At 58.0% G+C, this 27,992-nt stretch overlaps 1 protein-coding gene across 2 annotated transcripts in view; it reads left to right on the top strand.

Moving 5' to 3' along the window:
* The first annotated feature begins 8,223 nt into the window (after positions 1–8,223).
* LOC105471454 (filamin-C) overlaps positions 8,224–27,992 on the top strand; it is a 29,052-nt gene continuing 9,283 nt past the window's right edge. For both annotated transcript variants that reach the window (XM_071094531.1, XM_071094530.1), the window contains exons 1-30: positions 8,224–8,803; positions 13,076–13,324; positions 14,887–14,984; positions 15,127–15,277; positions 15,366–15,484; positions 15,715–15,792; positions 15,991–16,153; positions 16,321–16,521; positions 17,823–17,960; positions 18,350–18,476; positions 18,625–18,761; positions 18,961–19,154; positions 19,245–19,358; positions 20,298–20,441; positions 20,642–20,765; positions 20,863–21,023; positions 21,279–21,369; positions 21,458–21,627; positions 21,846–21,963; positions 22,054–22,316; positions 22,707–23,304; positions 24,024–24,197; positions 24,320–24,482; positions 24,763–24,923; positions 25,705–25,872; positions 25,953–26,076; positions 26,566–26,722; positions 26,798–26,987; positions 27,182–27,205; positions 27,332–27,579. In XM_071094531.1, the coding sequence (XP_070950632.1) occupies positions 8,452–8,803; positions 13,076–13,324; positions 14,887–14,984; positions 15,127–15,277; positions 15,366–15,484; positions 15,715–15,792; positions 15,991–16,153; positions 16,321–16,521; positions 17,823–17,960; positions 18,350–18,476; positions 18,625–18,761; positions 18,961–19,154; positions 19,245–19,358; positions 20,298–20,441; positions 20,642–20,765; positions 20,863–21,023; positions 21,279–21,369; positions 21,458–21,627; positions 21,846–21,963; positions 22,054–22,316; positions 22,707–23,304; positions 24,024–24,197; positions 24,320–24,482; positions 24,763–24,923; positions 25,705–25,872; positions 25,953–26,076; positions 26,566–26,722; positions 26,798–26,987; positions 27,182–27,205; positions 27,332–27,579 (5,199 nt within the window). In that variant the 5' untranslated portion in view covers positions 8,224–8,451. The remainder of the gene's footprint in view (positions 8,804–13,075; positions 13,325–14,886; positions 14,985–15,126; positions 15,278–15,365; positions 15,485–15,714; positions 15,793–15,990; positions 16,154–16,320; positions 16,522–17,822; positions 17,961–18,349; positions 18,477–18,624; positions 18,762–18,960; positions 19,155–19,244; positions 19,359–20,297; positions 20,442–20,641; positions 20,766–20,862; positions 21,024–21,278; positions 21,370–21,457; positions 21,628–21,845; positions 21,964–22,053; positions 22,317–22,706; positions 23,305–24,023; positions 24,198–24,319; positions 24,483–24,762; positions 24,924–25,704; positions 25,873–25,952; positions 26,077–26,565; positions 26,723–26,797; positions 26,988–27,181; positions 27,206–27,331; positions 27,580–27,992) is intronic.

Here is a 27,992-nt window from a genome sequence, read left to right as displayed (position 1 = left end):
CATGAGACTGTGGATTTTTGTTTGCTAAATGCCTCACAACATAACCAGAACAGAGTGGTCCCCCTTTAAGCAAGTACCTCACATAAGAGTCTGACTCCTAAATATGGCTTCTCACCCTGCAGATGACCTCAGAAATGAGGCTGGCCCCTTCTGCTGACAACTGACTCACAGAGGGGTTGGTCTGTGCTTATTAACCCGTCCTGAGGTGCTCACCTGAGCATGGAGAAATGGAATGAACAGGGGCTGGGGAGACCTCCCCTTAGGTTCTGTGCGCACACCTACCTACATGAGAAGGCTGCCCTAAGAAGATCCACGTGTGTGCCTTTGTGACTTCTCAAGGGATTCACCCTCAGAGATGACTTTAATCAGCCAGAGTCCTGGCGGTAAACAGGTGGCACACTCAAAGCTTTACATGAAGAGAGTTTAATGAAGGGACTGTGTACAAAAGGCAGAGTTAGGAGAAGCAACAAAACATAGTGAAGTACCAGGCACTAGCAACAGTGTAAAGCATCCCAGGCTGAAGCAGGAAGGAAAGGAAGCAAGAGCTGGAGCTCTGAAAATGGGCCCCAGGCAGGAGTGGCAGCCACAGGGGGTGCAGCCTCCGCCAGAGCTGTGATGAAGTGGGATATGTATTCCCCTACCTTCTCCCACCTGCCAGTTTTCTACTGGTAGCTCATCAGCTGAACCCAATGGGAAGACAAAGCGCAGAGGTGCCCAGGTGATGTAATCTTTCAAGCTCAGCCTCTTGGAGCTTAGAGCAGGACAGAAGCCTGGGAATGGTTCTAATTGGGACAAGTAGAATGATGAGGGTAGTTTATGTGTGTTCCTGTTTACCTTCATTCCTGTGGAACCTTTGTGATTGGAGGTTATCATCATGAATGTTTCCATACGAAAGAAGACCCCAAGCGTATTCTTTTTCTTTCTTTTTCTTTTCTTTTTTTTTTTTTTTTTTGAGACAGGGTCTCACTCTGCCACCCAGGCTGGAGTGCAGTGGCACCATCTTGGCTCACTGCAACCTCCACCTCCTGAGCTCAAGCGCCTCCCACTTCAGTCTACCAAGTAGCTGGGACCACAGGCATGCACCACCATGCCCAGCTAAATTTTGTATTTTTTGTAGAGACAGGGTTTCACCATTTTGCCCAGGCTGGTCTCAAACTCCTGGGCTCAAGCAGTCCTCCTGCCTCAGCCTGCCAAAGTGCTGGGATTACAGGCATGAGGCATAGTGCCCAGCCCCAAGCATATTCTTAAGCCATAGTGGAAAGAATGACCCCATGACTCCTGGCTTTCTTTGGACCCCTCTTTTTTCCTCCCTCCCACCCGAAAGGACTTTGTTCCATTCAACCAAACGTCCAAAGAAACACATGTACAGAGTGTATACTGTAGTAGCACTGCCAAGCTAAATGAATTCATTCCTTCTCTAGCTCTTACCTACGGGGAGTAGCAAGGACATTTAGAATTAGGAGATTTTCAAGTTGTATTCAGCCCAGAGAAGTGACACGGCTGAATTGAAAGTCCATTTTAGCAGACATGGGGCCAGTGCTGAAATTGTGACTAGCCTCCTAGAAATGTGACTACAACTAGACAAATTGAAGACAGTGCCACATGCCTCTTTTGCCTTTGTCTAAATTAGCGGTCCCCAACCTTTTTGGCACCAGGGACCGTTTTCATGGAAGACAATTTTTCCACAGATGGAGGGGGGATGGGGATGGTTTCGGGATGAAACTGTCCCACCTCAGAGCATCAGGCATTAGCTAGATTCTCGTAAGGAGTGTGCGACCTAGATCCCTCACATGCGCGGTTCACAATAGGGTTCCTGCTCCTTATGAGAATCGAATGCTGCCACTGATCTGACAAGAGGCAGAGCTCAGGTGGTAATGCTTGCCTAGCCACCACTCACCTAATGCTGTGTGGCCCAGTTCCTGACAGTATTGGTCCATGGCCTGGGGGTTGGGCACCCCAGCTCTAAGTGACTCCTCTTTGAAGACAGTTCTGACCTAGGCTGGTCTAGCTCCTTGCTACTCCATGCGACCCATAGATCAGCAGCATCAGCATTGCCCAGGAGCTTATTTGAAAGGCAGATCTCAGGCCCCAACCCAGACCTGCTGATGCAGAATCTGCATTTCTAATGAGATGCCCAGTTAGTTTGTATGCACAGTAAGATTTGAGAGGCACCACCCTAGTCACTTACATTAGATTGTATGCTCTCAGTTGTAACCTAAAGAAACTATTTCACAACTGACCTGGTGCCACTGGCTGCTTGTTTTTGAGTGTAGTGAGACTGCTGTTTACCCACTTTACTGCCGCCACCAGTTGACTGAAGAACATGGGTATCAGTGGTGGAAAGGACTTACAGCCAAAAGCTATGGTCCGCATGTTTCTGCAAATTCATATGTTGAAATCTTAACCCCTAAGGTGATAATATTAGGAGGGAGGCTTTGGGAGGTGATTAGGTCATGAGACCAGAGCCCTCAGGAGTGGGATCAGAGCCCTTATTAAAGAGACTTCAGAGAGATCCCTCACCCTTTCTGCCATGTAAGTTTACACTAAGACTATAGCCAGGCCAGGCGCAGTGGCTCACGCCTGGAATCCTAGCACTTTGGGAGACCAAGGCAGGTGGATCACCTGAGGTCAGGAGTTCAAGACCAGCCTGACCAACATGGAGAAACCCCATCTCTACTAAAAATACAAAAAATTAGCCAGGCATGGTGGCACATGCCTGTAATCCCAGCTACTCGGGAGACTGAGGCAGGAGAATCGCTTGAACCCGGGAGGCAGAGGCTATGGTGAGCCGAGATCTTGCCATTGCACTCTAGCCTAGGCAACAAGAGTGAAACTCCGTCTCAAAAAAAAAAAAAAGACTACAGCCATCTATGAGGAAGCAGGTCCCTCGCCAGACATGGAATCTGCAGGCGTCTTGATCTCGAACTTCCCAGCCTCCAGAATTGTAAGAAATAAATTCTTGTTGTTTATAAACCACCCAGTCTATAGTATTTTGTTACAGCAGCCCAAATGGACTAAGATACTAAAGATCACTGATTTAACCTGGAATTACAAGCCAGGGTAGAGGTCAGGTTCTAGTAGGGTGGTCTCCAGCTAGGGGACCTGAACCTAGAGCCTGCCTAATGGCAGGAATGTGGGCCTGCTTTTCCCACCTTTTTGCTTAGAATACAAAACCCCTCCCTTTAGGACATATCCTTCTCTGTTCATTTCATTGATTGATTGATTGAGACAGGGTCTGACTCTGTTGCCCAGGCTGGAGTGCAGTGGTGCAATTTCAGCTCACTGCAACCTCCACCTTCCAGGCTCAAGCCATCCTCCCACCTCAGCTTCCAGAGTAGCTGGGACTACAGGCGCTCACCATCACGCACAGCTGATTTTTGTATTTTTTGCAGAGATGAGGTTTTGCCATGTTGCCCAGGCTGGTCTAAACTCCTGAGCTCAAGTGAATCGCCCGCCTCAGCCTCCCAAAGTGCTGGGATTACAGGTGGGAGCCACTGCACCTGACCCTCTGTTCATTTTAGAATCCCATTCTCTTCATTTGGTTTGGACTTTCTGTCTCCTTGTCTTAATAATACACTGTTACCCAGGTGTTTTGAAGAGGAATCTTTCCTGCTGAATGTGAAACATTCATTTAAGCTAGCTTAAAAAAACGCAGTAGGATGTTCTCACTTATAAGTGGAGTTAAGGTTGGGCGCGGTGGCTCACGCCTGTAATCCCAGCACTTTGAGAGGCCGAGGCGGGCGGATCACAAGGTCAGGAGTTCAAGACAAGCCTGGCCAACATGGGGAAATCCTGTCTCTACTAAAAATACAAAAATTAGCCGGGCATGGTGGCAGGCGCCTGTAATCCCAGCTACTCGGGAGGCTGAGGCAGGAGAATTGCTTGAACCTGGGAGGCGGAGGTTGCAGTGAGCCGAAATCACGCCACTGCACTCCAGCCTGGGTGACAGAGCAAGACTCCTTATTTAAAAAAGAAAAAAAAAAAAAAAGAGTTAAAAAATGTGTATAATGTGTACACAGGGACATAGAACGTGAACTGATGGACATTGGAGACTTTGAAGCAGTGGGGGTGGGGCGAGGGGAGGGATGAGAAATTACTTAATGGGTACAATGTACATGATTTGGGTGATGTTACACTAGAAGCCCAGACTTCACACTAAACAATATATCCATGTATCAAAACTGCACTTGTACCCTCTGAATTTATACCAAAAAAAAGAAAAAAAGGATTGATCTTAAGTCTGGAGGGGTATGCTTTGGAAACCACAGGCAGGCGTGCACCTGGGTCTAGGTGCGCTAGAACCAGGGACTCAAAGCACCTTCAGGAGCCTCCATCTCTCCCCACTGCTGCCCTCTGCATAACTGCCTCCTTTCTGCAAGCTGCCTGCAGCCCAGCCCTCTCTGGTTTCCCTTTCCAGGTCAAGAGGTAGAGTAGCCACCCGCTGCCACTCCTGTCAAGGATCAGCTGCTTTTGGGGCAGGGTGGGTGATTCTAAAGATGACAGGTACTGCCACTTCTGATTGTGGCAGAGGGAATATTGGGTTGCAGGGAAGGGGAGAGGGGAACAACCTGGAGATCCAGGCAGTGGTCCCCACAGGGATGTGGACACAGAGCTGCAGGGGAAGGCCTCTCTCACCAGAACCCCTTGGTCTCTAAGATAATCAGAGGAAGCAAACTAACTGTTTTGGATCACCTATTAGATGCCAGGCACCATGCTAACCATCTTTCTTGTGATTTCCTTCCATTTTCACACATTTAAAAAAAAAAAAAAAAGATGAGAAAACAGGCCCAAAAGAGTTACGTTACTTGCCCAAGGTTACAGAGCTAGAAGTAGAGAGTCTGGAATTCAGCCCATGGATCATTCCACTCTACCACACTGTCCCTGGCAACTGGGTCAGTGCCACAGTCAGTATCAGTATCACTGAAAGTGCCTGCTGTGACCTGGCCAGCCCAGTATCATCACAGGTGACTGTGGAAATATCCCTGGTTCCAGAAAAACAGTATTTTCAAACATGGCTCATTGTACCCGCTCACTTGGATTCAGCTCAGCCCAAGATAAATATGGCCAATATTGGTGGCTGATGAGCAGAGCCCCTCGATGGCAGAGGCAGGACCAGGTGAAGAGCCAGGCAACCTGGTCTCCTGAGATAGGTCAGCAGGTGGTGAGTCAGGGGGCTATAAACGGCCTGTGGCCCCAACCAGCACTGCCCAGATACTCAGCTGATGAAACCCCTTGTAAGCCCCTGTGTGCCCCTGCCTGGCTTAGGGAGGAGCATGTCAGCGCTCCTCGGGGAGGGGGCCCTACTTGGCAGGCCGGGGCCCAGCATTGTGCACGGTCTGTTCCAGCCTGGCTGGCCAGGCTGGGGGCCTGGGCTCATGGGCTATATTGAGGGCTGAGTCACCAGCCCCGCGCCTGGGTCAGGCTGATTGTCACTGGATGCTGGGGTCTGAGTCAGGCCCCGATTTATCCTGGAGAGCAACAGGCTCAGGTTTCTGAGGACAGTTGCGGGGGTTGGGGGGGGGTGACGGGAATCATCCCTTGGCACTCTGCACCCTCCTCTACCAACCATTCACTTGATCCCCTGGGGCCCGCACACTGACCTCCCCTGGAGCCCGCACACTGACCTCCCCTGGAGTGAGCTCATGAGTCAGAGGGAAAGCAAGGGAAGCTACAATGGGAGTTCCTTCTCCTCTCCCTGGCTTTCTCCAGCCTCTCCCACCTGAACAGAGGCGCTCAGTTGGCTGGGGGACCTCAGATAATGCCTGCAAAACAGGACTGTGGACTATTAGGGTCTGTAAAGGGGCTGTCAACTCCAAGCAAACTCACCTTAACCCTTTCTCCACCCCAGCAGCTCAAAGAGGAATGCATCCTTTCTCAGATCTGTGCCTCAGTTTACTCACCAGGGTTTCAGAGGCAGCACTGCTGAACCCTGAGCCCCTGGCACCTCAGGTTGGCTGTCAGAAGTCGGCCTTTGTATATACACAGTTCCCCTGTGAGGCCCAGCTGTGTGTCCTAGGAGCCGGGCCTCTCTCCACAGCAGAGCTCAGTCTCTCAAGTGTATGGACAGCACTGGTGCCTGACGGGTGGATTTAGCCAAGAGTTGAAGGTGGCTTGGGGAGAATGAGAGTTCTAGAGATAGAGAGAAGGGGTTGCCAACAGGAGAGTGGAATTCCTGAGCACCTCGTCACAGGCAGCCGACAGAACATGAGCCACAGGGCCCAGGCTATTTATACCTCGCCTGTCACTATCAGGGTCCCTAGAGCTCCCCCCACCCCCAGCCATGCACAGCAGGTCCTTTTGCTCTTTCTGGTCCCTTCTCTACTCCTCCCCCTCCCTACCTAAGGACCAGGCAATTTCATTCAATGAGAAGAGAAAGAAATTATTCATAGACCCCTGTCATCATAAGCATTGCCCCCCACAGAACCCTGAAACTTTCCTCAGCTCCATAACAGGGGGTGCCCTCATTGGCCCTTGGGGGAAAGAGCCCCCAAAGATGCTCACTATCTTGTCTTTTACGCCAGGTCTAGGGGTAGAAAAGGAATGAGATATAATGATTTACCTAAAAGGGCCCAGACCCTTCCCTGGCTTGAAGAAACTTCTCAGGCTCAGATATGGCCTCCTACCCAGCTCAACTCGACTAACTGGGTCTAGAAGGATGGGAAAGCTGAGGACACATGGCTTGAAAAAGGGGGAACTGGGAGATATGGCTGCATGTATGCTACAGAGTTGCAGAATGGATCTTCTCCTTATAGAAATATGTTCTCTAGACTGGGCATGGTGGCTCATGCCTGTAATCCCAGGACTTTGGGAGACTGAGGTGGGCGGATCACCTGAGGTTGCGAGTTTTAGACCAGCCTGACCAACATGGAGAAACTCCGTTTCTACTAAAGATACAAAATTAGTTGGGTGTGGTGGCGCATGCCTGTAATTCCAGCTACTCAGGAGGCTGAGGCAGGAGAATCGCTTGAACCTGGGAGGCAGAGGTTGTGGTGAGCAGAGATCATGCCATTGCACTCCAGCCTGGGTAACGAGAGCGAAACTCCATCTCAAAAAAAAAAAAGAAAGAAAAGAAAAGAAAAATAAATACCTTCTCTAGCTCTTTCTCCTCACCCCAGGCCAGAGGGTCTGTTTGGGTGCCTCAGTTTCCCTGCTGTTCTATTCCCCAGGCCTCCAGCTTTTGGCTTGCCCTGAGTACAGCTTTGCCTGGGCATCCCAGCTGGCTCCCTTGGGCTCTCCCTGACCACTCTGACCCTGGCCCTGCCCACCTGCCTGGTCACATTTCCCTCTGGCTGCTCTGGCTGGGGCTCTCCCTGTTTCAGCCTGGCTGACCCACCCTTTCCCTGGCAGGATCTGCCCCATGGCCCAAATGGGCACGTTGCCCAGGGGGCTCCCTGGCACTATGGGGGAAGAGTCTCTCCTTCCCCTCTTACCACCTCAGTTGAGTCAGACTTGGGGGAGGGGGACACACAGTGTGAGTCACTGTGTGCCCTTTTCCTGAGCTCAGCTTCATTCTGAGGTGATGAGGCCAAACGGGCTGCTGACCGGGACACTGAGTCAGGGGCAGGGGGCCCAGTTTTACTCCTGGAACTCTGGATTTGGGCCCCACATGAGGCTTTTCTATTTGTAAAGTCAAGTAATGGCTGGGAGGCACCCCCCCACCCCCCGGAGGATTCTCCTTCATTGGCCTGGGCAAGGTCCCTGCTTCCTCTCAGGCCCTCTCTGCACAAGCACACACACTTCCCTTCCCTGTCCACAGGTGGACAATGCCCTGGGCTAGGAGCCAGCCCTCGCAGGTCCCGTCAACAGCCTGCCACCAACTAGTCTAGAAAATTCTGTCAACACCAGATCAGTGGGTTTTGCCCTAATCGCTGGCCTCAGTTTCCCCATTTACCTCTTTGGCCCGTGCGAGGTGTGGAGGGAGCATATTTCATTCCTGACAGTTTGGTGTGTTGGGTGTGGATGGAGAACTGTCGGCCCTCCCCGCCACCTTCCAGCGCGGCGGCACCGGGGGCCCAGGGGGTGGGCACCCTCAACCCTGTCCCGCTGCTCGGGCGGCGCGGGGGAGGGGCGACGGGGGCGGGGCGTCCTGCGCGGCACGGCCCCCACCCGCTGGCCGGGCGGCATTCCTGGGAGGCCGGCGCTCTGACGTGGACCCGGGGGCCGCGGGCGCGGCGGGGGGGCGGCGGCCCGGGGGCTTCTTAAACCCCCCGCCCCGGCCCAGCCCGCACTTCCCGAGCACCGCTCCGCCCCCAGAGGGAGAGAGAGCCAGAGAGCGGCCGAGAACCTAGGAGGCCAGCTGAGCCCCGCCGAGCCCCGCCAGCCCCGGCGCGAGAGAAGTTGGAGAGGAGCGCAGCGCAGCGAGTTCCCTGGTCGCGCCCCGACAGCGCCCTACAGCCCCCGACAGCCCCAACCCCGGCCCTAGCCCCGGCCGCACCCCCAGCCCGCGCCAGCATGATGAACAACAGCGGCTACTCAGACGCCGGCCTCGGCCTGGGCGACGAGACGGACGAGATGCCGTCCACGGAGAAGGACCTGGCGGAGGACGCGCCGTGGAAGAAGATCCAGCAGAACACATTCACGCGCTGGTGCAATGAGCACCTCAAGTGCGTGGGCAAGCGCCTGACCGACCTGCAGCGCGACCTCAGCGACGGGCTCCGGCTCATCGCGCTGCTCGAGGTGCTCAGCCAGAAGCGCATGTACCGCAAGTTCCACCCGCGCCCCAACTTTCGCCAAATGAAGCTGGAGAACGTGTCCGTGGCCCTCGAGTTCCTGGAGCGTGAGCACATCAAGCTTGTGTCCATAGGTCAGTGCGGGGGGCGAGGGCACGGGCGCGTCAGGGATAGGGTCATCCCATGGGGCAGGGGACACAGGTGCGGGGTGGGCGCTCGAGGATCTGAGAGACAGGGCAGAGGGCACCCCCCTGGTACAGAGAGAAGACCCTGGCCCCGGCCCTCCCACCCACCGACGCGGGCCACGGGCACTGTCTGCACATCCCTCTGGGGACAGCGAGCACTCCCTGGGTGCCCCGGGGAGTCCAGGCCTTAGGGTTTGCGTGCCTTCCAGCTGCCGCCTCGCCATGCACACTCCTACCGCCCGTCTCCGCTCGCTGTCCCCTTTCCTTCCATCGGGCAACCCTAGCCCACACTTGGGAGGACAGAACTTGTGCCTGTCACTGATTACTGGGGGCCCCCAACAAAACAAGTGGCTCCCCAGCTTCACAGCCCCTCTGCGGGCCAGGAGAGAGGGCTGAAGACAGGTCCCAACAACTGCCCGCGTCTGCGGGCTCTGGGGCCGAGGGGAGCTGGCGCGGGAGGCCCTCTTCGTGCATGTGCTCAGCAGCTGGGTTCAGGCCCGGGGGCCAGGACAGGCAGGGCCCAGCCTCAGAAACCTAAAAAGGCACTGAGCGAGCGCGGGGAGACTTAACCCCTGACTGTCCTCCTCCTGCTTCAGCCTGCGGCGGAGGGGGCTTCCGCAAGTCCAGGCCCTGCCCCAGCCCACCCCCTACCCCGGGATTGGCTGCAGCTAACGGTCTGGGCTGCGGGAGAGGGAGGGAAGGCCTGTGGAAGGGAGGAAGTCATTGAGTGTAACCAGATTTGGAAGGTGTGTAGTGCAGGGTGGGGGTGGGGAGGCACTCCAGTCTTGGGAGCAAAGAGCCAAGGGTGGGCTTGGAGTGGCAGGAGGCTGTCCTGCCCTCAGAGTCCTGCAGTCATCCCTGAGGCTGGGGGGCCTGGGGAAGACCCCCCCCCCACCCCTGTGGAGAGCTCTTAAGAACCTTGCTGGGATTTGCAGGATGAGGTTCTTGGACGGTGCACCCCACGGCCCCACGAGAGGAGTTTCATGGCGGGCCAGGTGGGCCCCACACTGTATGTTCCCTGAGATTTCTCTGTCCGCCCCACTCTCCCTTGGGGCGATCTCTAGGCCTCCTGATATAGCAGCTGAGGTCAGCCCGGGGCCCTTTGCCCCATCCAGTCCCCTCCCTAGCCCTTACCCCCTCCTGCCCCTATACTGCCCCCCCACCCCACCCGCCTGGCCTGGCCTGGAAATAGCCCTGCCTCCGTGACACAGCAGATGTCTCTGAGCTTTCCAGAAGGACAAGGCTGAGGGCAGGGGGTGGGGGAGGGGGCCTGGAGTGTGTAGTGAGGCTGAGGGCTACGTGATGGAGGCTGAGGGGTCAAAGAGGAGTCAGTCCTGGGCCGGCATCCTCAGCAGACTGGGGTTTGAAAGGCAGGACTGACTGTCCCAGGTGGGGTCTCAGGGAAGAGCCGGAGGCCTCAGCAAGACATGTAGGAAACCGCTCAGCCTTCCCCTCCCTTCCAGTCTGCGGGGGCTCCCGGCCCCTCTCCAGGCCTCGTCCTTCTTGAGCACACCTCTCCCCTCCCCCGTGGCGGTGCCTGGCTCCAGCCCCCTTGGCTCTGCGGAGGAGGGGCCAGCTTAGAGCTGAGGGGAAGAAGCAAAAGCTGGTTTGAGGGTGGGAGGGAAGCTCCCTGGTTCCCGCTGGGAGGAAGGGGAGGCAGTCCTCATTTGGGCCAAGTGGCTCACTTGCGCTGATGAGATAAGCTGTCAGCAATTCAGCTGCCGGCCCCAGGCTGAGGCTGGAGGGGAGGGGACACTGGCAGTGACCGGCAGAGGTCCAAAGGGGCTGCCCATGAGGAGGGGGCATCCTGCTTCTGCTCGCTCCCCTACTCCATTTAGTGGTGGGAAGGGGCGATCCACGGGGCCTCCTTCTGAGTATTGTCTCAGCACTGAAATCGAGAGTCTGGGCACCTCAGGGGGCGTCAGAAAGACTCCCCACTTCTCTTTCTAGAAGGGAAGTCGGGGTCTGGAGTAGCAGTTGGGATCCAAGTCCACCTGAAGAAGGGGCACTGAGCCCAGGCTAAAGGAACTGTGCCCTTCATATCCCCACCACCTTGTCCTGGGCCCCCATCGCCCCTCATCCCCTAACAAAGAGGCCTATGAGGCAGCTCTGTCCCGCAGCTGTTCCCCAGTTGCTATTCCTTCTCCTGGAGCCAACAACCGAGGGAGGGGCTGGAGGGGGCAGCAGCTGTCCCAGCACCTCCCTAGGCCCAGCCCTCTCCTCCCCCTCCATTTGAGGCCTGGGGTGGCCTCGACTAGCTGTCTGGCTCCTCCCACTCCTTTGGGGGTATCCCTAGGCAGATGGAAAAGTGGTTTGGTGGGCCCTGGTGGCGCTGAGCTCCTTTCCTCTGCCTGGCCTCCGAGAGGGAGGAGGGAGAGGGAGGCCATTGCTTCCAGAGTGGGACTTGGGGCCCCACTGCCCTTCTCCTGCCCCAAGCCTGGACCACTCGCTGTCTGGCCCAGGGCCAGTTGCTGGGGAGAAACCTCCCTCTCCAGCAAGTATGAATGACCACCCTCCCCATATACACACCCCCTCCAGCCCCTGCAACCTCAAGGCTTCCTGCCCAGGGGTCTGGCTCCAGTTTGCAAGAAGTACTTCTGGGCATGTGAGCTTTGGAGTCTGTCGGGGTTGTGAGAGACTGGGGGCACTGGGGCATCCAGACTGTGTGAAAGTGTTGGAGCCTGTGTGTTTGAGAGAAAGCACCGGGAGGCAGGGAGTGAGTGTGTCATGGAATCTGAAAGCTGCCAAACCATTGTGCTGCAGTGGAGCCAGGGGAAGGGGGCGGGCTGGGGAGCTGCTGGGGAAGGAAGGATGAATCAGTGACAGGGTGGGGGAGCCCAGGAGGCCAGAGCCCCAGCCAGATGGACAGGGAGACTGAGGCACCCCTCCCATGGCAGGTGGGAGTGAGGCAGGGGATGCCCTGGATTTCCCAGGCTCTTGGTCTCCTAACACTCTCCCCAAGATGTGGGGAAGGGTGGAGGGGAGAAGATGTGTAAAGGGAAGCCTCCGCTCCACCCTCTCCCATCTCTCGGGCAACATCAGTAAACAAGACTGAGTCCTCCACCCGCTTCCAGCCTCCTGAAAGCAGTGCTTTGGGAAGCTGATAGATTTCAGAACTTCATTGCCCTTTACAAGTAAGCTGAATTCCAAAGATCTGTCTATGTGCTAGGCCGCCCCAGGCTTCTGGATATTTCTTTCTGATTGTTAAGTGGGATCTAGGCCCCCCCAAATCTTGAGGAACCAGTTCTGGCTCAAAGGAGGTGATGGGTGGAGTGTGTCAGCTCCTGAGGCTGGAGTCCCTCTGGCCCCTAGCCTTTGACAACATGACTTTCAAGACTTAACCAAGAATGTACTGGACCCCACCCACCCACCCCTGCCCCACTATCGGAACCCCTTGGTTTCTAAAGCCCTTTGTGGCATTCAGGGTAGAGTGTGAGTGGAAACTCGTCCTACTCCGCTCCAATTTCAGTTCTTAAAATATTCATTCATTCAACTATTATTTATTGAGACCTTACTATGTTTAAGACCTTCATTGTAGAAAGATAAAACCTAGTGTCTAGAATGAAAGAAACTAGACCCAAAAAAAAAGAGTATATACTGTGTGATGCCATTTATATAACACTCTAGGAAATACAGAGTAATCTATCGTGACAGAGAGCAGATCAGTTGTTGCTTGGAATGGAAGGACGAGGGTGGCAGGAGGGAGGGCTCACAAAGGGGTGTGTGCAAGGAAACTTTGGGGAGTGATGGATGGTACCTTTGTTATTCTCGATCTGTGGTGACGGCTTCGTGAGATATCAAAGCTAGTGTCAAAGCTTCTCAAACTTCATTATCTAGCATGTGCAGTTTGCTCTATGTCAATCATAGCTCAGTAGAACTGTTAACAAAACAAAAAGGCTCTGCCCTGGGAGCCTTACAATCCCACAAGGCCAGACAGAAACCAGGTAATTACATAAACAGGAGGCAGACTCACTGGCTGTAGCTGAGGTGAGGGTACCTTCCGGAACCACAGGAACACAGAGAAGCAGCCTTCTGACCAGAAGGGCCTCATAAAGGACTTGGCATCTGAGTGGGGCCTCGCAGGAGGGAGAGGGTCAGGTAGGCAGAGACTAGAGGCCTGACCCCAGGGCTCTGGCCCGAGGAGCTGCGCAGGTGAGGGAGGGTGCTCTGGGGCAGTGGAGGGTGGGGCCCCTGAGCCTGTCTGTGCCCTCCCCTCTGCAGACAGCAAGGCCATCGTGGATGGGAACCTGAAGCTGATCCTTGGCCTGATCTGGACGCTGATCCTGCACTACTCCATCTCCATGCCCATGTGGGAGGATGAAGATGATGAGGACGCCCGCAAACAGACACCCAAGCAGCGACTGCTCGGCTGGATCCAGAACAAGGTGCCCCAGCTGCCCATCACCAACTTCAACCGTGACTGGCAGGATGGCAAAGCTCTGGGTGCCCTGGTGGACAACTGTGCCCCTGGTGAGTGGGCCAGCAAGCACAGCATGGAGCCCTTAGCTCCCAAAGACAGAGGGGACAAGCTGGGGCTGCCAAGGCACATGGTTGTCAGAATGCACACCCTGGGGCCTGGGGGGCAGGATCCCCTGCAGGGTTTGTCCTCCTTCAGCTGAGACTGTCTGCTGGTTGGCAGCAGGCCCTACCTGATGAGTGTGCCAGATTCCACAGAGGCAGGGAGAGGTTTAAAACCCCTTATTTTACAGACAAGGACACCATGGCCCAGAGAGGGCTGGTGACTTATCCAAGATCACACAGCTTGTCCATGGCAGAACCACCTAGAGCCTAGGGCCTGGACTCCCTGCCCCACGAGGCACTATTCCTGCCGAGCTGAGAGAGAGGCAGTGTGGTGACCGGGACTTGTAGCAAGACCAGGAGTTAGATCCAGAGAAGGGTTTTCTCTGGGAGACCCTGGGATGGCTTTGAGAAGGGGTTGAGGCTCAGGATGATGTGGGATGAGGCCAGTGGGGCACTGCCTGGTGGCAGGTGACCCAGCCTTGCCCCTTCTCCATGTAGGTCCTGGCCTGGTCAAGTGGGGGCAGCTCAGGAGCCATGAAAAACTGAGGCATCACTGGCTAGAGCATACCCCATGGACAGCTCCCTTTCTGCCCCTCACCTCCTGAAAAGATAGGTTTTCTCCTGGAGTCACAGCCCCTTGGGAGAATCCTCCTCCACCCTGGGGTCAGCCGGGGAGCAGGGGGTGGGAGGCGGGGGCACAGCCTCCTGGGAAGCATTCCCAGCTGCTGAGCCATGGCCCATAACTGGTGTGGCTGCCAGCAGTGAGCTCAGCTGTTCCAGCCAGTCATGGATTCCAGCCTTGAGCCAGCCCCCTCCCCGAAACGGTGTGCCGTCCTCCTCCTCCAGTTCTGGCCTGAACCAAGTGCCCCCTCACCTCCAGCCTTCACAGGATTGATCTGGGGCTGCCTCAGCATCCTTCTTGTTAGGAGGGCGGGGCTCCTGAGGATGGCAGAGGAGAAGTCATTCTCTCCCCACAGGCCCTTTAATGCCTCAGTTTCCGCAAGTGAGCAGTTAGAAGGAATAGGGAGTCTTATCCCCTAAGACCGGTATGGAAAGTGTTTGGAGATCTAGGGCTTCAGGACAGCTGTGAGGAAGCCTTCTAGGAATGGGTCAGGGGCGTATGTGGGACAAGCACTCTGACCTCCTCTGCCCACCCCTGAGAAAGCTGAATGAGGCGAGAGGTATCTGAGAGGGGACACTCTCCCAGGGTTTGGGGCTCAAGGTCTGAGCTGGGGCCTGGGCAGGCAGGAGGCTGGCCAGCAGGGCTGGTGCCAGGCTGCGTCAGCGAGGGCAGAAAGGCCTCATTGTTGGTGGTGGGGAGGGCTGTCGTGCTCCTACATGGTGAGGGGCCTCGCAGCTGATGGGATCAACAGGAACCTGGCTGGTCAAGGCCTAGAGCTGGTGGGAAGGGGTGTGAAGCCACAGCCTCTGAGGGTGTTGGGTGAACAAATGCCCTGCATCCTGGCCAGCTGGCTGCCCCTCACCATTGTCTCCCTCCATCACCTCTCCAGGTCTCTGCCCCGACTGGGAGGCCTGGGATCCCAACCAGCCCGTGGAGAACGCCCGAGAGGCCATGCAGCAGGCCGACGACTGGCTTGGGGTGCCCCAGGTACCTGCACAGATGGGGCGGCAGGGGACAGGGGGCAGGGGCAGAGATTGGTTCTCTAAGTTTACCTGAGCAGGGTGCAGGGGGAGACTGGGGCTGCTGGGAAAAAGAGGACGCCATGTGACATCACTCCCTTCCATCGCAGGTCATTGCCCCTGAGGAGATCGTGGACCCCAACGTGGATGAGCATTCTGTTATGACATATCTGTCCCAGTTCCCCAAGGCCAAGCTCAAACCCGGCGCCCCTGTTCGATCCAAGCAGCTGAACCCCAAGAAAGCCATCGCCTATGGGCCTGGTACGTGTGAGCCCCTGGCAGCCCTCCTGGGCCGCTGGGCACATGTCGGCTCTCCCTCAGTAACCTGGGCTCTGCTCCTACCCCGCAGGCATCGAGCCACAGGGCAACACAGTGCTGCAGCCTGCCCACTTCACCGTGCAGACGGTGGACGCAGGCGTGGGCGAGGTGCTGGTCTACATCGAAGACCCCGAAGGCCACACCGAGGAGGTATGCAGAGGCCACTGGGGAAGAGGGATTCGCTTGGGATTGGAACCAGAGAGCGTGGGGCCAACAACAGGAATGGCCCGGAGGTGACTGCTAGAGCCACACACTGTGCTGTGCAGTCTGGGGAAGGTGTCACCGTGGAGGCTAAGTGGGGCTGGGGTGCATAAGGTGTTATGTGGTCAGGAGAGACTATGGTCATTGGAGAGGCTTCCAATCTTTTTCCTTCCCAATAGGCCAAGGTGGTTCCCAACAATGACAAAGACCGCACCTACGCTGTCTCCTATGTGCCCAAGGTCGCTGGGTTACACAAGGTATCTCCCTCTAGGCCCCCCTGCCTGCCCAGCTCTTCACATCCTTGGCTCTGGCTGCATGGACCCCTCTCTCAGCCTGCACTTCACCCCTGCCCAGAGCCCCAGCTGCCCTCTCACCCTCCTTGGTGTGGCTGTGCCCCTCTGCCCCCCTCAGGACTGCTCTCCCCTAGAAGCTAACCTTTGACCTCTGACCCCTAGGTGACCGTGCTCTTTGCTGGCCAGAACATTGAACGCAGTCCCTTTGAGGTGAACGTGGGCATGGCCCTGGGAGATGCCAACAAGGTGTCAGCCCGTGGTCCTGGCCTGGAACCTGTGGGCAATGTGGCCAACAAACCCACCTACTTTGACATCTACACTGCGGGTAGGACGGGCACCAGTGGGGTGCAGGCGGAAAGCCCCTGACCGTGTGGGGCTGTGGGAGGTGGGGCTGGGGCAGGGATGCCAGCCAGAGGGTGGGCAGCCTCAGGGTGAAGGCACTGGGGCAGCTGTGTGTCCAGAGTGGGTGCTGACAGCCTCTGTTTTCGGCAGGGGCCGGCACTGGCGATGTTGCTGTGGTGATCGTGGACCCACAGGGCCGGCGGGACACAGTGGAGGTCGCCCTGGAGGACAAGGGTGACAGCACGTTCCGCTGCACATACAGACCTGTCATGGAGGGGCCACACACCGTACATGTGGCCTTTGCGGGTGCCCCCATCACCCGCAGTCCCTTCCCTGTCCACGTGTCAGAAGGTAAGGGCCCTTCACCGCTCCCCACGGTAGCCCTCACCAAAGCCAGGATGCAGAGAATTGCCACCAAGTTCTAGTCCTGAGGACTGGGGGGACATGAAGCACTAACTCCATGGTGCAGAGGGGCACGGCTGGCTGAGGTTTGCAAGGGGCAAGAGGAAGAGCTGGGGCCGGGCTCTGCAGAGACCCCCTCCCTGAGTCCTCCGCCCCACCCCCAAGGTGGCTGGAGTCCCTGAGAGCAGGGCTGGGAGGCCACAGTGGAGGGTCCCAGAACACGTGCCACACTGGGAGGGCTGAGCGGAAGTGACGGGGCCGTACGGGTGGGGGCATATCTGGGGAGCACTGTCCTCACACCAGGCCCTCGGGTGGTGACTGCCCCACTTGTTCTCTCCCTACACTCAGTGCCCATCGTCCACCAGGCCAAGAGAGTGGTGCCACGTTAATGCTTTCCAGTGGAGGCGGGGCCAGGCATGGCCGTAGCTGACTGGCCTCACCTGCGCTGTGTGGCCTGGCCCGGGCAGTGTGGAATCGCCCCACTTCCATGGCATCCTGTGGCAGGCCCCAGGTCCCATGCCATTGTCTGTGTTCTGTGGCAGGTCTAGTGTCTTTGCCACTTGCCTGGTGATTTCTGTGATGAAATCTGGGCTCTGAGCTCTGCCTGTGTTCTGTGGTACCCCTTGGGCAGTGCCATTGCCTGTGGTCATGGTGGTCCTGGAATATGTGTCGTTGCCTGTAGCACCTGTGGGTTCCATGCCATTTTCTGGATTCTGTGGCAGGCTGAGATTCGTATTCCTTTGCCTGTGTTCCATGGCAAGGCCTGGGCTCATTGCCACTGGCCACAGTCTGTGGTAGGCTGATGTCCATAAGTTGCCTGTGTTCTATGGCAGGCTTCGAGTTCTATGAAGTAGCTCTTGTTCCGTGGCATTGCTGGATGTTTTGTGGCATGACTTAGATCCTAAGGTTGCTTTGGTGCTCTGAGAGGCCCAGAGGGCTCTAGATGGATGGCCTGGGGGTGGGTAAAGGGGACTTCCCTGTCTCTCTGAGCCCACCCTCAGCCCAGGCTCTGCCATGCATTTCCCCAGTGGCACTGGCTCGGAAGCTTTCTTGTAACCTGCCTGATCTGGGGCCTGTACCAGCTCCAGCCCAGCAGCCCCAGTTGTGTTGGGGGCACAAAGGGCTCCAGAGCAGCGCTGTGGGCCACTGCCTGTGCCTGGGAGGGGTTAGAAGCACTGTGCACAGGGAGGTGGGGGCTAGTAGTCCAAGGCTCCTCAGCACCCCCAACCTCCTTTCTGTTTCTTCTCTAGCCTGTAACCCCAATGCCTGCCGCGCCTCTGGGCGAGGCCTGCAGCCCAAGGGTGTTCGTGTGAAAGAGGTGGCTGACTTCAAGGTGTTTACCAAGGGTGCCGGCAGCGGGGAGCTCAAGGTCACAGTCAAGGGGCCAAGTGAGTGCCAGAGCCCAGGGTCGTGAGGGTGAGGCTGGGGGATCAGGAGGGAAGTATGGCCAGTGGTTCTGACTCCCAGAGGGCAGTGACAGCCCGCACCACAGCTCCACAGTGACCAGAGGCACCCCAGAATCTCAGGCACATTGTCTCCTCTCTGCCTCAGTTTCTTGGTCTCAAGCCAGGAATGATTCTCTCTACCCTAAGTGCTATATGGGGTGTTATGTACAGGGATGACAAGTGGTCCCTGCCCTGAGTTGCAGCACTGCTCACTAGAGCACTGCCCTCAGGCTGGGTCGGGGTCCCCATGGCTCCTTGAGGGGATTGAGGAGCTGGGACTTCAAGGCTATTGATCTGCCTTCTATCCCCACACCTTGCCTCCCTCTCCTCAGAGGGCACAGAGGAGCCAGTGAAGGTGCGGGAGGTTGGGGACGGTGTGTTCGAGTGCGAGTACTACCCGGTAGTGCCTGGGAAGTATGTGGTGACCATCACGTGGGGCGGCTATGCCATCCCCCGCAGGTAAGTACCTTGCGCCCCCCATGCTGTCCTGTCTAGGACATCACAGGGAGGGATGAAGGGCAGTGGGCTGCGGGGGAGTTTGAGGGGAGATGGAGGGGGACCTCGGGGGTCACTTCCTGGAGTAGACACCAGCTCCCTCTCTGCTCAGCCCCTTTGAGGTACAGGTGAGCCCAGAGGCAGGAGTGCAAAAGGTCCGGGCCTGGGGTCCTGGTTTGGAGACTGGCCAGGTGGGCAAGTCAGCTGACTTTGTGGTGGAAGCCATTGGCACCGAGGTGGGGACACTGGGTAAGTGGCTGAGGGGCAGGAGGAGGGAGTGCTGTGGGGGAGGGCAGCAGGGGGCACTGTGGGTAATGGGTGCAGTGAGCATGCTGGGGAGTGCTGGGGTGAGCAGGGAGATGGGACATGAGGCGGCCAGAGGGGAACTGGGGGATGGAAGGGTCTTGCCTGATGCTGGACCCTCTGACCCTCCCTGACCTCGCCCCAGGCTTCTCCATCGAGGGGCCCTCACAAGCCAAGATCGAATGTGATGACAAGGGGGATGGCTCCTGCGATGTGCGGTACTGGCCTACGGAGCCTGGGGAGTACGCTGTGCACGTCATCTGTGACGACGAGGACATCCGAGACTCACCCTTCATTGCCCACATCTTGCCCGCCCCACCTGACTGCTTCCCAGATAAGGTATGGTCCCAGATTCCACACACCTGCCCCCGGGGTGGGGCAAGCTGGTTCTCCTCCCGTCCCCAACCCAGCCTTCTTCCCTCCACACAGGTGAAGGCCTTTGGGCCTGGCCTGGAGCCTACAGGCTGCATCGTGGACAAGCCCGCTGAGTTCACCATTGATGCCCGTGCAGCTGGCAAGGGAGACCTGAAGCTCTATGCCCAGGTAGGTCATTATCCAGTCTCTGCTGCCCTTACTACCTATGGCAGGGACCCTGGAAGGCAGGGCCAGGCCAGAGGCAGAGACCTCCCGGCAGGAAATGACAACATCACAGAAGATCAGGCAGGACTGATACTCATGGGCCCATCAGTACCATGGAAAATTTTAAATTTTGTGTTTTCTTTTCTTTTTTTTTTTTTGAGATGGAGTCTTGCTCTGTTGCCCAGGAACAACACTCACTGCAAGCTCCGCCCCCTGGGTTCATGCCATTCTCCTGCCTCAGCCTCCCAAGTAGCTGGGATTACAGGTGCCCGCCACCACGCCTGGCTAATTTTTTGTGTGTTTTTTAGTAGAGACCAGGATGGTCTCGATCTCCTGACCTTATGATCCGCCTGCCTCGGCATCCCAGAGTGCTGGGATTACAGGCGTGAGCCATCACGGCGGGCCAAATTTTGTGTTTTCTTAATGATGATAACCTAAAAATGTATTTTACCAAAGAGTCATTTTTGTGCTAATTTGTAATTGAAAGATTGTTTCATTGAATAAGACAAGGTTTCTCAGACTGGTGTCCATTGACCCCTAGAAGTTAATGAACATAGTCTTGAGAATCTAAGAGGGTGATTCTTCTTTGAACGGCTCATGATTCAGTTTTAGGAACATAAATTTAGTCCACACTCTTCCTGTCCAACACATTTCAGAGTTGAGGAAACCTAGGCTGGGAGAGCAAGCCATACAGATGGCCTTGAGCCAGGCCTCCAGGCTCCAAGGGTGGGCTCTGGCCACCAGAGCATGTGGCCCTGGGCTCTGGTGGCCTCAGTGACTGGTGTGGGGGTGGGAGTGCCTGCGCGTTGGCAGTGGGAAAGGAGGCGCCGGGTTCACCTGTGGCCAGCAGAGGGCACTCTGCAGAGGCCACAGCTATGAACTTTGCTTGGGTGATGCCCACAGGACGCGGACGGCTGTCCCATCGACATCAAGGTGATCCCCAACGGCGATGGCACCTTCCGCTGCTCCTACGTGCCCACCAAGCCCATTAAGCACACCATCATCATCTCCTGGGGAGGCGTAAACGTGCCCAAGAGCCCCTTCCGGGTGCGTCCTCCCAGCCTGCCCCGTGCCCACCACCAGAGGTCCTTGAGGGAGGGTGGGCGCCTCGCTAGAGTCCCTGTTGTCCCTGGGCTCAGGCTGGGACTGAGGCTTGGGCTGGTGCCACTGAGGCTAGGCTGGGTGCGCTGGGCAGGAGGATGAGCCTTGAGGGAGGTCACCGCGCTGAGCTGTGACCCCTCCTGCAGGTGAACGTGGGCGAGGGCAGCCACCCCGAGCGGGTGAAAGTGTACGGCCCCGGCGTGGAGAAGACGGGCCTCAAGGCCAACGAGCCCACCTACTTCACCGTGGACTGCAGCGAGGCAGGGCAAGGTGCGCCCAGCCAGAAGGGGCGGGTCTGGGAGGGGGGCAGGGGTGAGTCGGGTTGGGGGGCTGAGCCTGACTCACAGCGGTGCCCGCCTCTCTGCAGGTGACGTGAGCATTGGCATCAAGTGCGCCCCCGGCGTGGTGGGCCCTGCAGAGGCTGACATCGACTTCGACATCATCAAGAATGACAATGACACCTTCACCGTCAAGTACACGCCACCGGGGGCGGGCCGCTACACCATCATGGTGCTGTTTGCCAACCAGGTACCCAAGCTCCTGGTACCTCCCAGCTCTAGAAGGCAGCTGGAGATGCTGTCACGGGACAGGGAGGGATGATTCCACAGACATGGTGGAGCGCTACCTGTGTGAGGCAGGGTGCCTCAGAGGAAGCAAAGGGGGCTCTTTTGGAGGCTGCCCCTGTCTATGCTGGGTCCCCTGGGTGTGTCCTGAGCCACATCTAGCCCAACAGCAGGGGTGTGTTCCCCTCGAGAGCCTTGACTGAGCCTCCTCCACATCCAGGAGATCCCCGCCAGCCCCTTCCACATCAAGGTGGACCCATCCCACGATGCCAGCAAAGTCAAGGCCGAGGGCCCTGGGCTGAATCGCACAGGTGAGTGTCTGGGCAGGGGCTGGGCCTGGCTCGAGGTTGGGGTTAAGTGGCTACCAGGCCCTCACCACATCTCTGGGTGGCTCCTCAGGTGTGGAAGTTGGGAAGCCCACCCACTTCACGGTGCTGACCAAGGGAGCCGGCAAGGCCAAGTTGGATGTGCAGTTTGCAGGGACAGCCAAGGGCGAGGCTGTGCGGGACTTTGAGATCATAGACAACCATGACTATTCCTACACTGTCAAGTACACCGCTGTCCAGCAGGTGCGCTCTGCCCCTCCCATGTCCCCGCCCGGCTGGACTGTCGGAGCTCTGGGTCTCCCTCCTCCAGTCCCATGGGACCAGTTCTGGATCCTCCATGCCTTCGCTGCCTCCTGCCCTCACTCTCGTGGTGGATCTGAGCTTCAGAGCCCATATTCACCACCAGGATGTTGCAGGACCGTGCCTTATACCCAGTTCTGACCTACCATTGTACCCAACAGGGCAACATGGCAGTGACAGTGACCTACGGCGGGGACCCTGTCCCCAAGAGCCCCTTTGTGGTGAATGTGGCACCCCCGCTGGACCTCAGCAAAATCAAAGTTCAGGGCCTCAATAGCAGTAAGTGGGGCAAGAGCCACCCTGGGAGTGAGGGGTGTTCGGGTGGGGTGGACCGGAGTCTCCTCATGGTGTCACTTGTCCTCCACGCAGAGGTGGCTGTGGGACAGGAACAAGCATTCTCTGTGAACACACGAGGGGCTGGCGGTCAAGGCCAACTGGATGTGCGGATGACTTCGCCCTCTCGCCGGCCCATCCCCTGCAAGCTGGAGCCAGGCGGCGGAGCGGAAGCCCAGGCTGTGCGCTACATGCCCCCGGAGGAGGGGCCCTACAAGGTGGACATCACCTACGATGGTCACCCAGTGCCTGGCAGCCCCTTTGCTGTGGAGGGTGTCCTGCCCCCTGATCCCTCCAAGGTGAGGAGATAGGAGCTGGTTGGGGCTGGGAGTTGGGGACTTGTCAGGAAGCTGGAAGAGTCATAGGGGGCAGAGGCCAGAGGGACTTATGTGCCTGGAGTGGGCACAGCCAAGAACGTGGGACTGAGACCAGCCGCACCCCACCACCTTCCTTGGAGACAACTTAGCTATTAAGAGCCTGGCCTTGGAGTCAGACCTGGGCTTGAATCCCAGGTCCACTACCGGGGAAATTGCTTCATCTCTCTGCCTCCATGTCATCACCTGGAATTGTTATAAGCACTCAGTCTGCAGTAGCAGCCACAGTTGGAGGTGATGAGTTGGGTGGGGGCCATGAAGGCTGGGATGGGAAGGCCGGGTGCAGGGAACCCACACACCTGCCTCTTCCCCTAGGTCTGTGCTTACGGCCCCGGTCTCAAGGGTGGACTGGTAGGCACCCCCGCACCATTCTCCATCGACACCAAGGGGGCTGGCACAGGTGGCCTGGGGCTGACCGTGGAGGGCCCCTGCGAGGCCAAGATCGAGTGCCAGGACAATGGTGATGGCTCATGTGCTGTCAGCTACCTGCCCACGGAGCCTGGCGAGTACACCATCAACATCCTGTTTGCCGAAGCCCACATCCCTGGCTCGCCCTTCAAAGCTACCATCCGGCCCGTGTTTGACCCAAGCAAGGTGCGGGCCAGTGGGCCGGGCCTGGAGCGCGGCAAGGCCGGTGAGGCAGCCACCTTCACTGTGGACTGCTCAGAGGCAGGCGAGGCAGAGCTGACCATTGAGATCCTGTCGGATGCCGGGGTCAAGGCCGAGGTGCTGATTCACAATAATGCGGATGGCACCTACCACATCACCTACAGCCCTGCCTTCCCCGGCACCTACACCATTACCATCAAATATGGCGGGCATCCGGTGCCCAAATTCCCCACCCGCGTCCATGTGCAGCCTGCGGTCGATACCAGTGGCGTCAAGGTCTCAGGGCCTGGTGTTGAGCCACATGGTGAGTGGTCAGGAGGAGCCAAGTGAGGTCAAGTGGCAGGTGCAGGAGCCGGATAGTCAGTGGGAGGGAGGGAAGCAGAGCTGAGGGCTGGGGGAGCCACCTGGCATGAAGGGAGGGCTCTCAGGGCAGCCCTAAAGTCCCTACTGGCCCAGAAGCCCCAGAGAAAGAGTGGAGGGGAAGACTGGGAGTGGAGACTGGCCTCCGCTCTTGTGGCAAAACTGCACCTGCCTCTGGGCGTTTTTCTGGAGAGGTCTCTTCTTTCATGTGCTTAAGGGGTACTCTGATGCAAAAAGCTACAACTCTGCTCTGGAGGGGGCAGGGGAAAGCTCTGGGGTAGAGGATGACAAGAGTCAGGAGACAGTAAGTGGGAATGGGCCATCTGCCGGGGCCAGACCCTGGCTAGGCATGGGGCACGGCAGAGGGATGCAAGACCCAGGCCCACAGCCTGGTGGGTGACTCATGTGAACAGAGAATGTCACTACATGGAGAAGGGAGTGAAGGCAGAGGCTGGAGCTCACGGAGGTGCAGGGGAGGGTAGGGGGCCCAGCCTCTGATCAGAGGAGCAGCCTGGGAGTTGGGGAGTGGGAGAGGAGGGGGGAGGAGGGGAAGAGGAGAAGGAGAGGAGAGGGAGAGGAGGGGGAGAGGAGGGGGAGAGGAGAGGGAGCATCTGTGTGAAGGCTGCCCCCACCCCTGCTGAGCATGCCACCCCTGGGCTCCAGGTGTCCTGCGGGAGGTGACCACTGAGTTCACTGTGGATGCAAGATCCTTAACAGCCACAGGCGGCAACCACGTGACGGCTCGCGTGCTCAACCCCTCGGGGGCCAAGACAGACACTTATGTGACAGACAATGGGGACGGCACCTACCGAGTACAGTACACCGCCTACGAGGAGGGTGAGGGCCGGTGGAGGGCCGGGCGAGCGGGCAGGGCCGGCCTCTGATGATATTGCGCTTGGGGCAGGAGGGGTGGTGGGGGTGCACACTCCCTGATTGATGCCCCTGTGGCTGGCTTCCAGGCGTGCATTTGGTGGAGGTCCTGTATGATGAGGTCGCTGTGCCCAAGAGCCCCTTCCGAGTGGGTGTCACCGAGGGCTGTGATCCCACCCGCGTCCGGGCCTTCGGGCCAGGCCTGGAGGGTGGCTTGGTTAACAAGGCCAACCGCTTCACTGTGGAGACCAGGTATCCTCCCCATTTGCTAGCCTAAACCTGTGACCACCCTTTCCCAGACCCTGGCCCTCCTTGCTCGTCCCTCTGTCTGTACCTCAGCCCCACCCCATCCTCTCTCTGGGGTGAGGCAGGAGCAGACCCCCCGACAGGACTCCAGATCAGCCCCTGGCTCATTTCTCCTCAGCTGGGTCCCCAGCAGCCTGCCCTCTTTCCTCCCTGTCCCCCCATTCAGCTACTCCCTCATCTTCACTCACTGGTCTTATGAAGCTGATGGGGGGGTGTCATCTCTCAGGGGAGCCGGCACCGGGGGCCTTGGCCTAGCCATCGAGGGTCCCTCGGAAGCCAAGATGTCCTGCAAGGACAACAAGGATGGTAGCTGCACTGTGGAGTACATCCCCTTCACCCCTGGAGACTATGACGTCAACATCACCTTCGGGGGGCGGCCCATCCCAGGTGTGCAGAGAGAGTGGTCGGGGCCTCAGGGAAGACAAGGGAGGATGCAGGATGCTCACCCCACAAGGGGGAAACTGGAAGGAAGTTAGATGAGAACATTCATAGAGAGGATAGCTGAGAGCAGGTCGGGGCTGGAGCCCAGCCAGAGGGAGGACGTGGAGGAGGCAGGCAGTGAGGGTTGATGCGACAGCCCCCCAGTCAATCCCAGGAACACGCTCTGGCCTCCTAGCCCCTTGCCTGGAGCTCGAGACGTCGGCTGTGCAGGTCCACTGCTCAGTGTGTGTCTGGAAACTCAGACACCGCCCACTCCTCTTGGTGGCTCAGGCCAGCCTTGGGCCTTCTTGCCCGCATCGCCTGCAGAATTCCCCTTGCCTTCTGCAGGCCCAGCTGCCCGGACAGGTTATGTCTTCAAATATTGCATGACTTGGGACTGCTGAAATTGGAAGTATTTTCCCTTATCTAATTTCCCATCTTTTTATTATTTCAGACACAGTGTCAGAAATACATTTCATTTTTAAAAACATTTTATTTTCAGTTTATTAATTTAGGAAGGCCTTCTCTTCCAGGCCTGGGACCCACGTGAGTGAGGTTTGCCCAGCCTCAGTCAAGTTCATTTATTCTTGTGTGTGTTTTCTTAGCAAGTTCCTAGGCATTTTCCCATGTTGGTCTGGCTTCCCTATGGGCATTTCAAAGGCAGGGAAGGCCTCCTCCTCCAAGGCTCCTCAGCATCAGGGGGACCCATCAGGGCTGGTGGCAGGGTCTGATGTCCTTCTCCTCACAGGGAGCCCATTCCGGGTGCCGGTGAAGGATGTGGTGGACCCTGGGAAGGTGAAGTGCTCGGGGCCAGGGCTGGGGGCTGGTGTCAGGGCCCGGGTCCCCCAGACCTTCACAGTGGACTGCAGTCAAGCTGGCCGGGCACCCCTGCAGGTGGCTGTGCTGGGCCCCACAGGTATAGAATGGCTGGGGCAGGGAGGAAGGAGGTGGGGCAGGATGCCCGGAGGCTCTGCTGACCCTGCGCACCTTGCCCAGGTGTGGCCGAGCCTGTGGAGGTGCGGGACAATGGAGATGGCACCCACACTGTCCACTACACCCCAGCCACTGATGGGCCCTACACGGTAGCTGTCAAGTATGCAGACCAGGAGGTGCCACGCAGGTGAGGACCAGCACTGGGCTCCTGTGCTATGACTGAGCTCTGGGGGTGCTCCTGCTAGGGCGGCACTGCAGGGTCACTGCTGGGGTCCCCGGGAGAGCCCCTCCCAGCTGTCAGCCTCGTCCAGTCTCACTGCCCCATCCTGCTGTTCCCCAGGGCTCTCTGCCCTGAGGCTATCCTGCCCCAGGAGCTTTTACAGCAAAACTAGCACCTTAGGAAAAGTGCAGGAGGCCTGGGCCAGGGCCTCCTCCTGGACCCTCCTACAGCACCTTCCTGGGGAATGGAGAAGTGCCCTGGGTCTGTCAAGGGAGTCCCAGAGTGCCCCCGCCCCCAGACTCGGAATGTCATCGGCTTCTGGGAACTGGCCTCTCCTGCCTGCCCCACAGTCCCCCTTCCTGTATGTCTATGGGGAGGACTCTGGCTGAAGATGAGATCACCCCTCCGCCCCGTCCATGCCCCCCAGCCAACTGTTTATCTCTTCTGCTCCTCAAGCCCTTTCAAGATCAAGGTCCTTCCAGCTCATGATGCCAGCAAGGTGCGAGCCAGCGGCCCAGGCCTCAATGCCTCTGGGATCCCTGCCAGTCTGCCTGTGGAGTTCACCATCGACGCAAGGGACGCGGGCGAGGGGTTGCTCACGGTCCAGATCCTGGTGAGTCTCTGCACAGCCCACCCCCCAGGTCATGCTCCAGGCACAGGCGGGCCTTGACCTCTGCTTCTCCCTCAGGACCCCGAGGGTAAACCCAAGAAGGCCAACATCCGGGACAATGGGGATGGCACGTACACTGTGTCCTACCTGCCAGACATGAGCGGCCGGTACACCATCACCATCAAGTATGGCGGCGATGAGATCCCCTACTCACCCTTCCGCATCCATGCTCTGCCCACCGGGGACGCCAGCAAGTGCCTCGTCACAGGTGGATGCCCACCCGCTGCCTGTGCCCTGCTCACCACCCAGCCCCTCAAAGCCCCTCCACAGCCCTGGCCTGGTCCCCAGGGTTCCGCTGGTCAGAGAGCACACATGCCCTAGCCCTGGCCCCTCCCTCATCCCTGCCCAATGCCCCAGCCCACGCTGGGCACCGCCTGGCCTCACTCTGTTCTCTCTTTCCAGTGTCCATTGGAGGCCACGGCCTGGGTGAGTGCCCTTTCTCTCCTCTTCTTGCTGTGGGCCAGGGTGGTTGGAGGTAGGGGGTGGGCAGTGGGAACAGAGAGGGCTGGCTCCAGCCCTCCAGCGCCCTGAGCAGGATCTCCCACATGGCAGGTGCCTGCCTGGGCCCCCGAATCCAGATTGGGCAGGAGACGGTGATCACAGTGGATGCCAAGGCAGCCGGCGAGGGGAAGGTGACATGCACGGTGTCCACGCCGGATGGGGCAGAGCTCGATGTGGACGTGGTTGAGAACCACGATGGTACCTTTGACATCTACTACACAGCGCCCGAGCCGGGCAAGTACGTCATCACCATCCGCTTCGGGGGCGAGCACATCCCGAACAGCCCCTTCCACGTACTGGTAAGTTCTGTAGCCACAGCAAGACTAGATGGCTGGGGAGGGCGGCCTGGCCCTTTTAGCAGCAGCAGGGATCCCCAATAACTGTCCCCAAGGAATCCCACTTCTCTGAGGGCTCCTGGGGCCAGAGTGCTCCTGGATGGAGCCTTAGCTTTCCCCACAGCCCTCCGAAATGGGAGGAGAGCATGGTCCTGCCCTCTGCCCAGTGCTATCAGCTCTCTGTGGAGGAACCCACTGTGTTCTCCACCATCCCCAGCTCCATCTCCCCAGAGGCTTCCCTGCAGGAAGATGAAGCCCTCCGAGGGGCGAGCACCCAATATATCAGCCAGCATTTCAGGTTCCTGGACCATTCTCTGAGTCAGCCCCTAGGCCTGTGAGGCTGCCACACCCTGTGCCCCCATGCCTTGCCTCCCCAG

Source organism: Macaca nemestrina, chromosome 4, assembly GCF_043159975.1.
Source record: "Macaca nemestrina isolate mMacNem1 chromosome 4, mMacNem.hap1, whole genome shotgun sequence".
NCBI lineage: Eukaryota > Metazoa > Chordata > Mammalia > Primates > Cercopithecidae > Macaca > Macaca nemestrina.
Note: the sequence above shows the minus strand (reverse complement) of the source record. Positions and strands in the feature narration are given on the sequence as shown.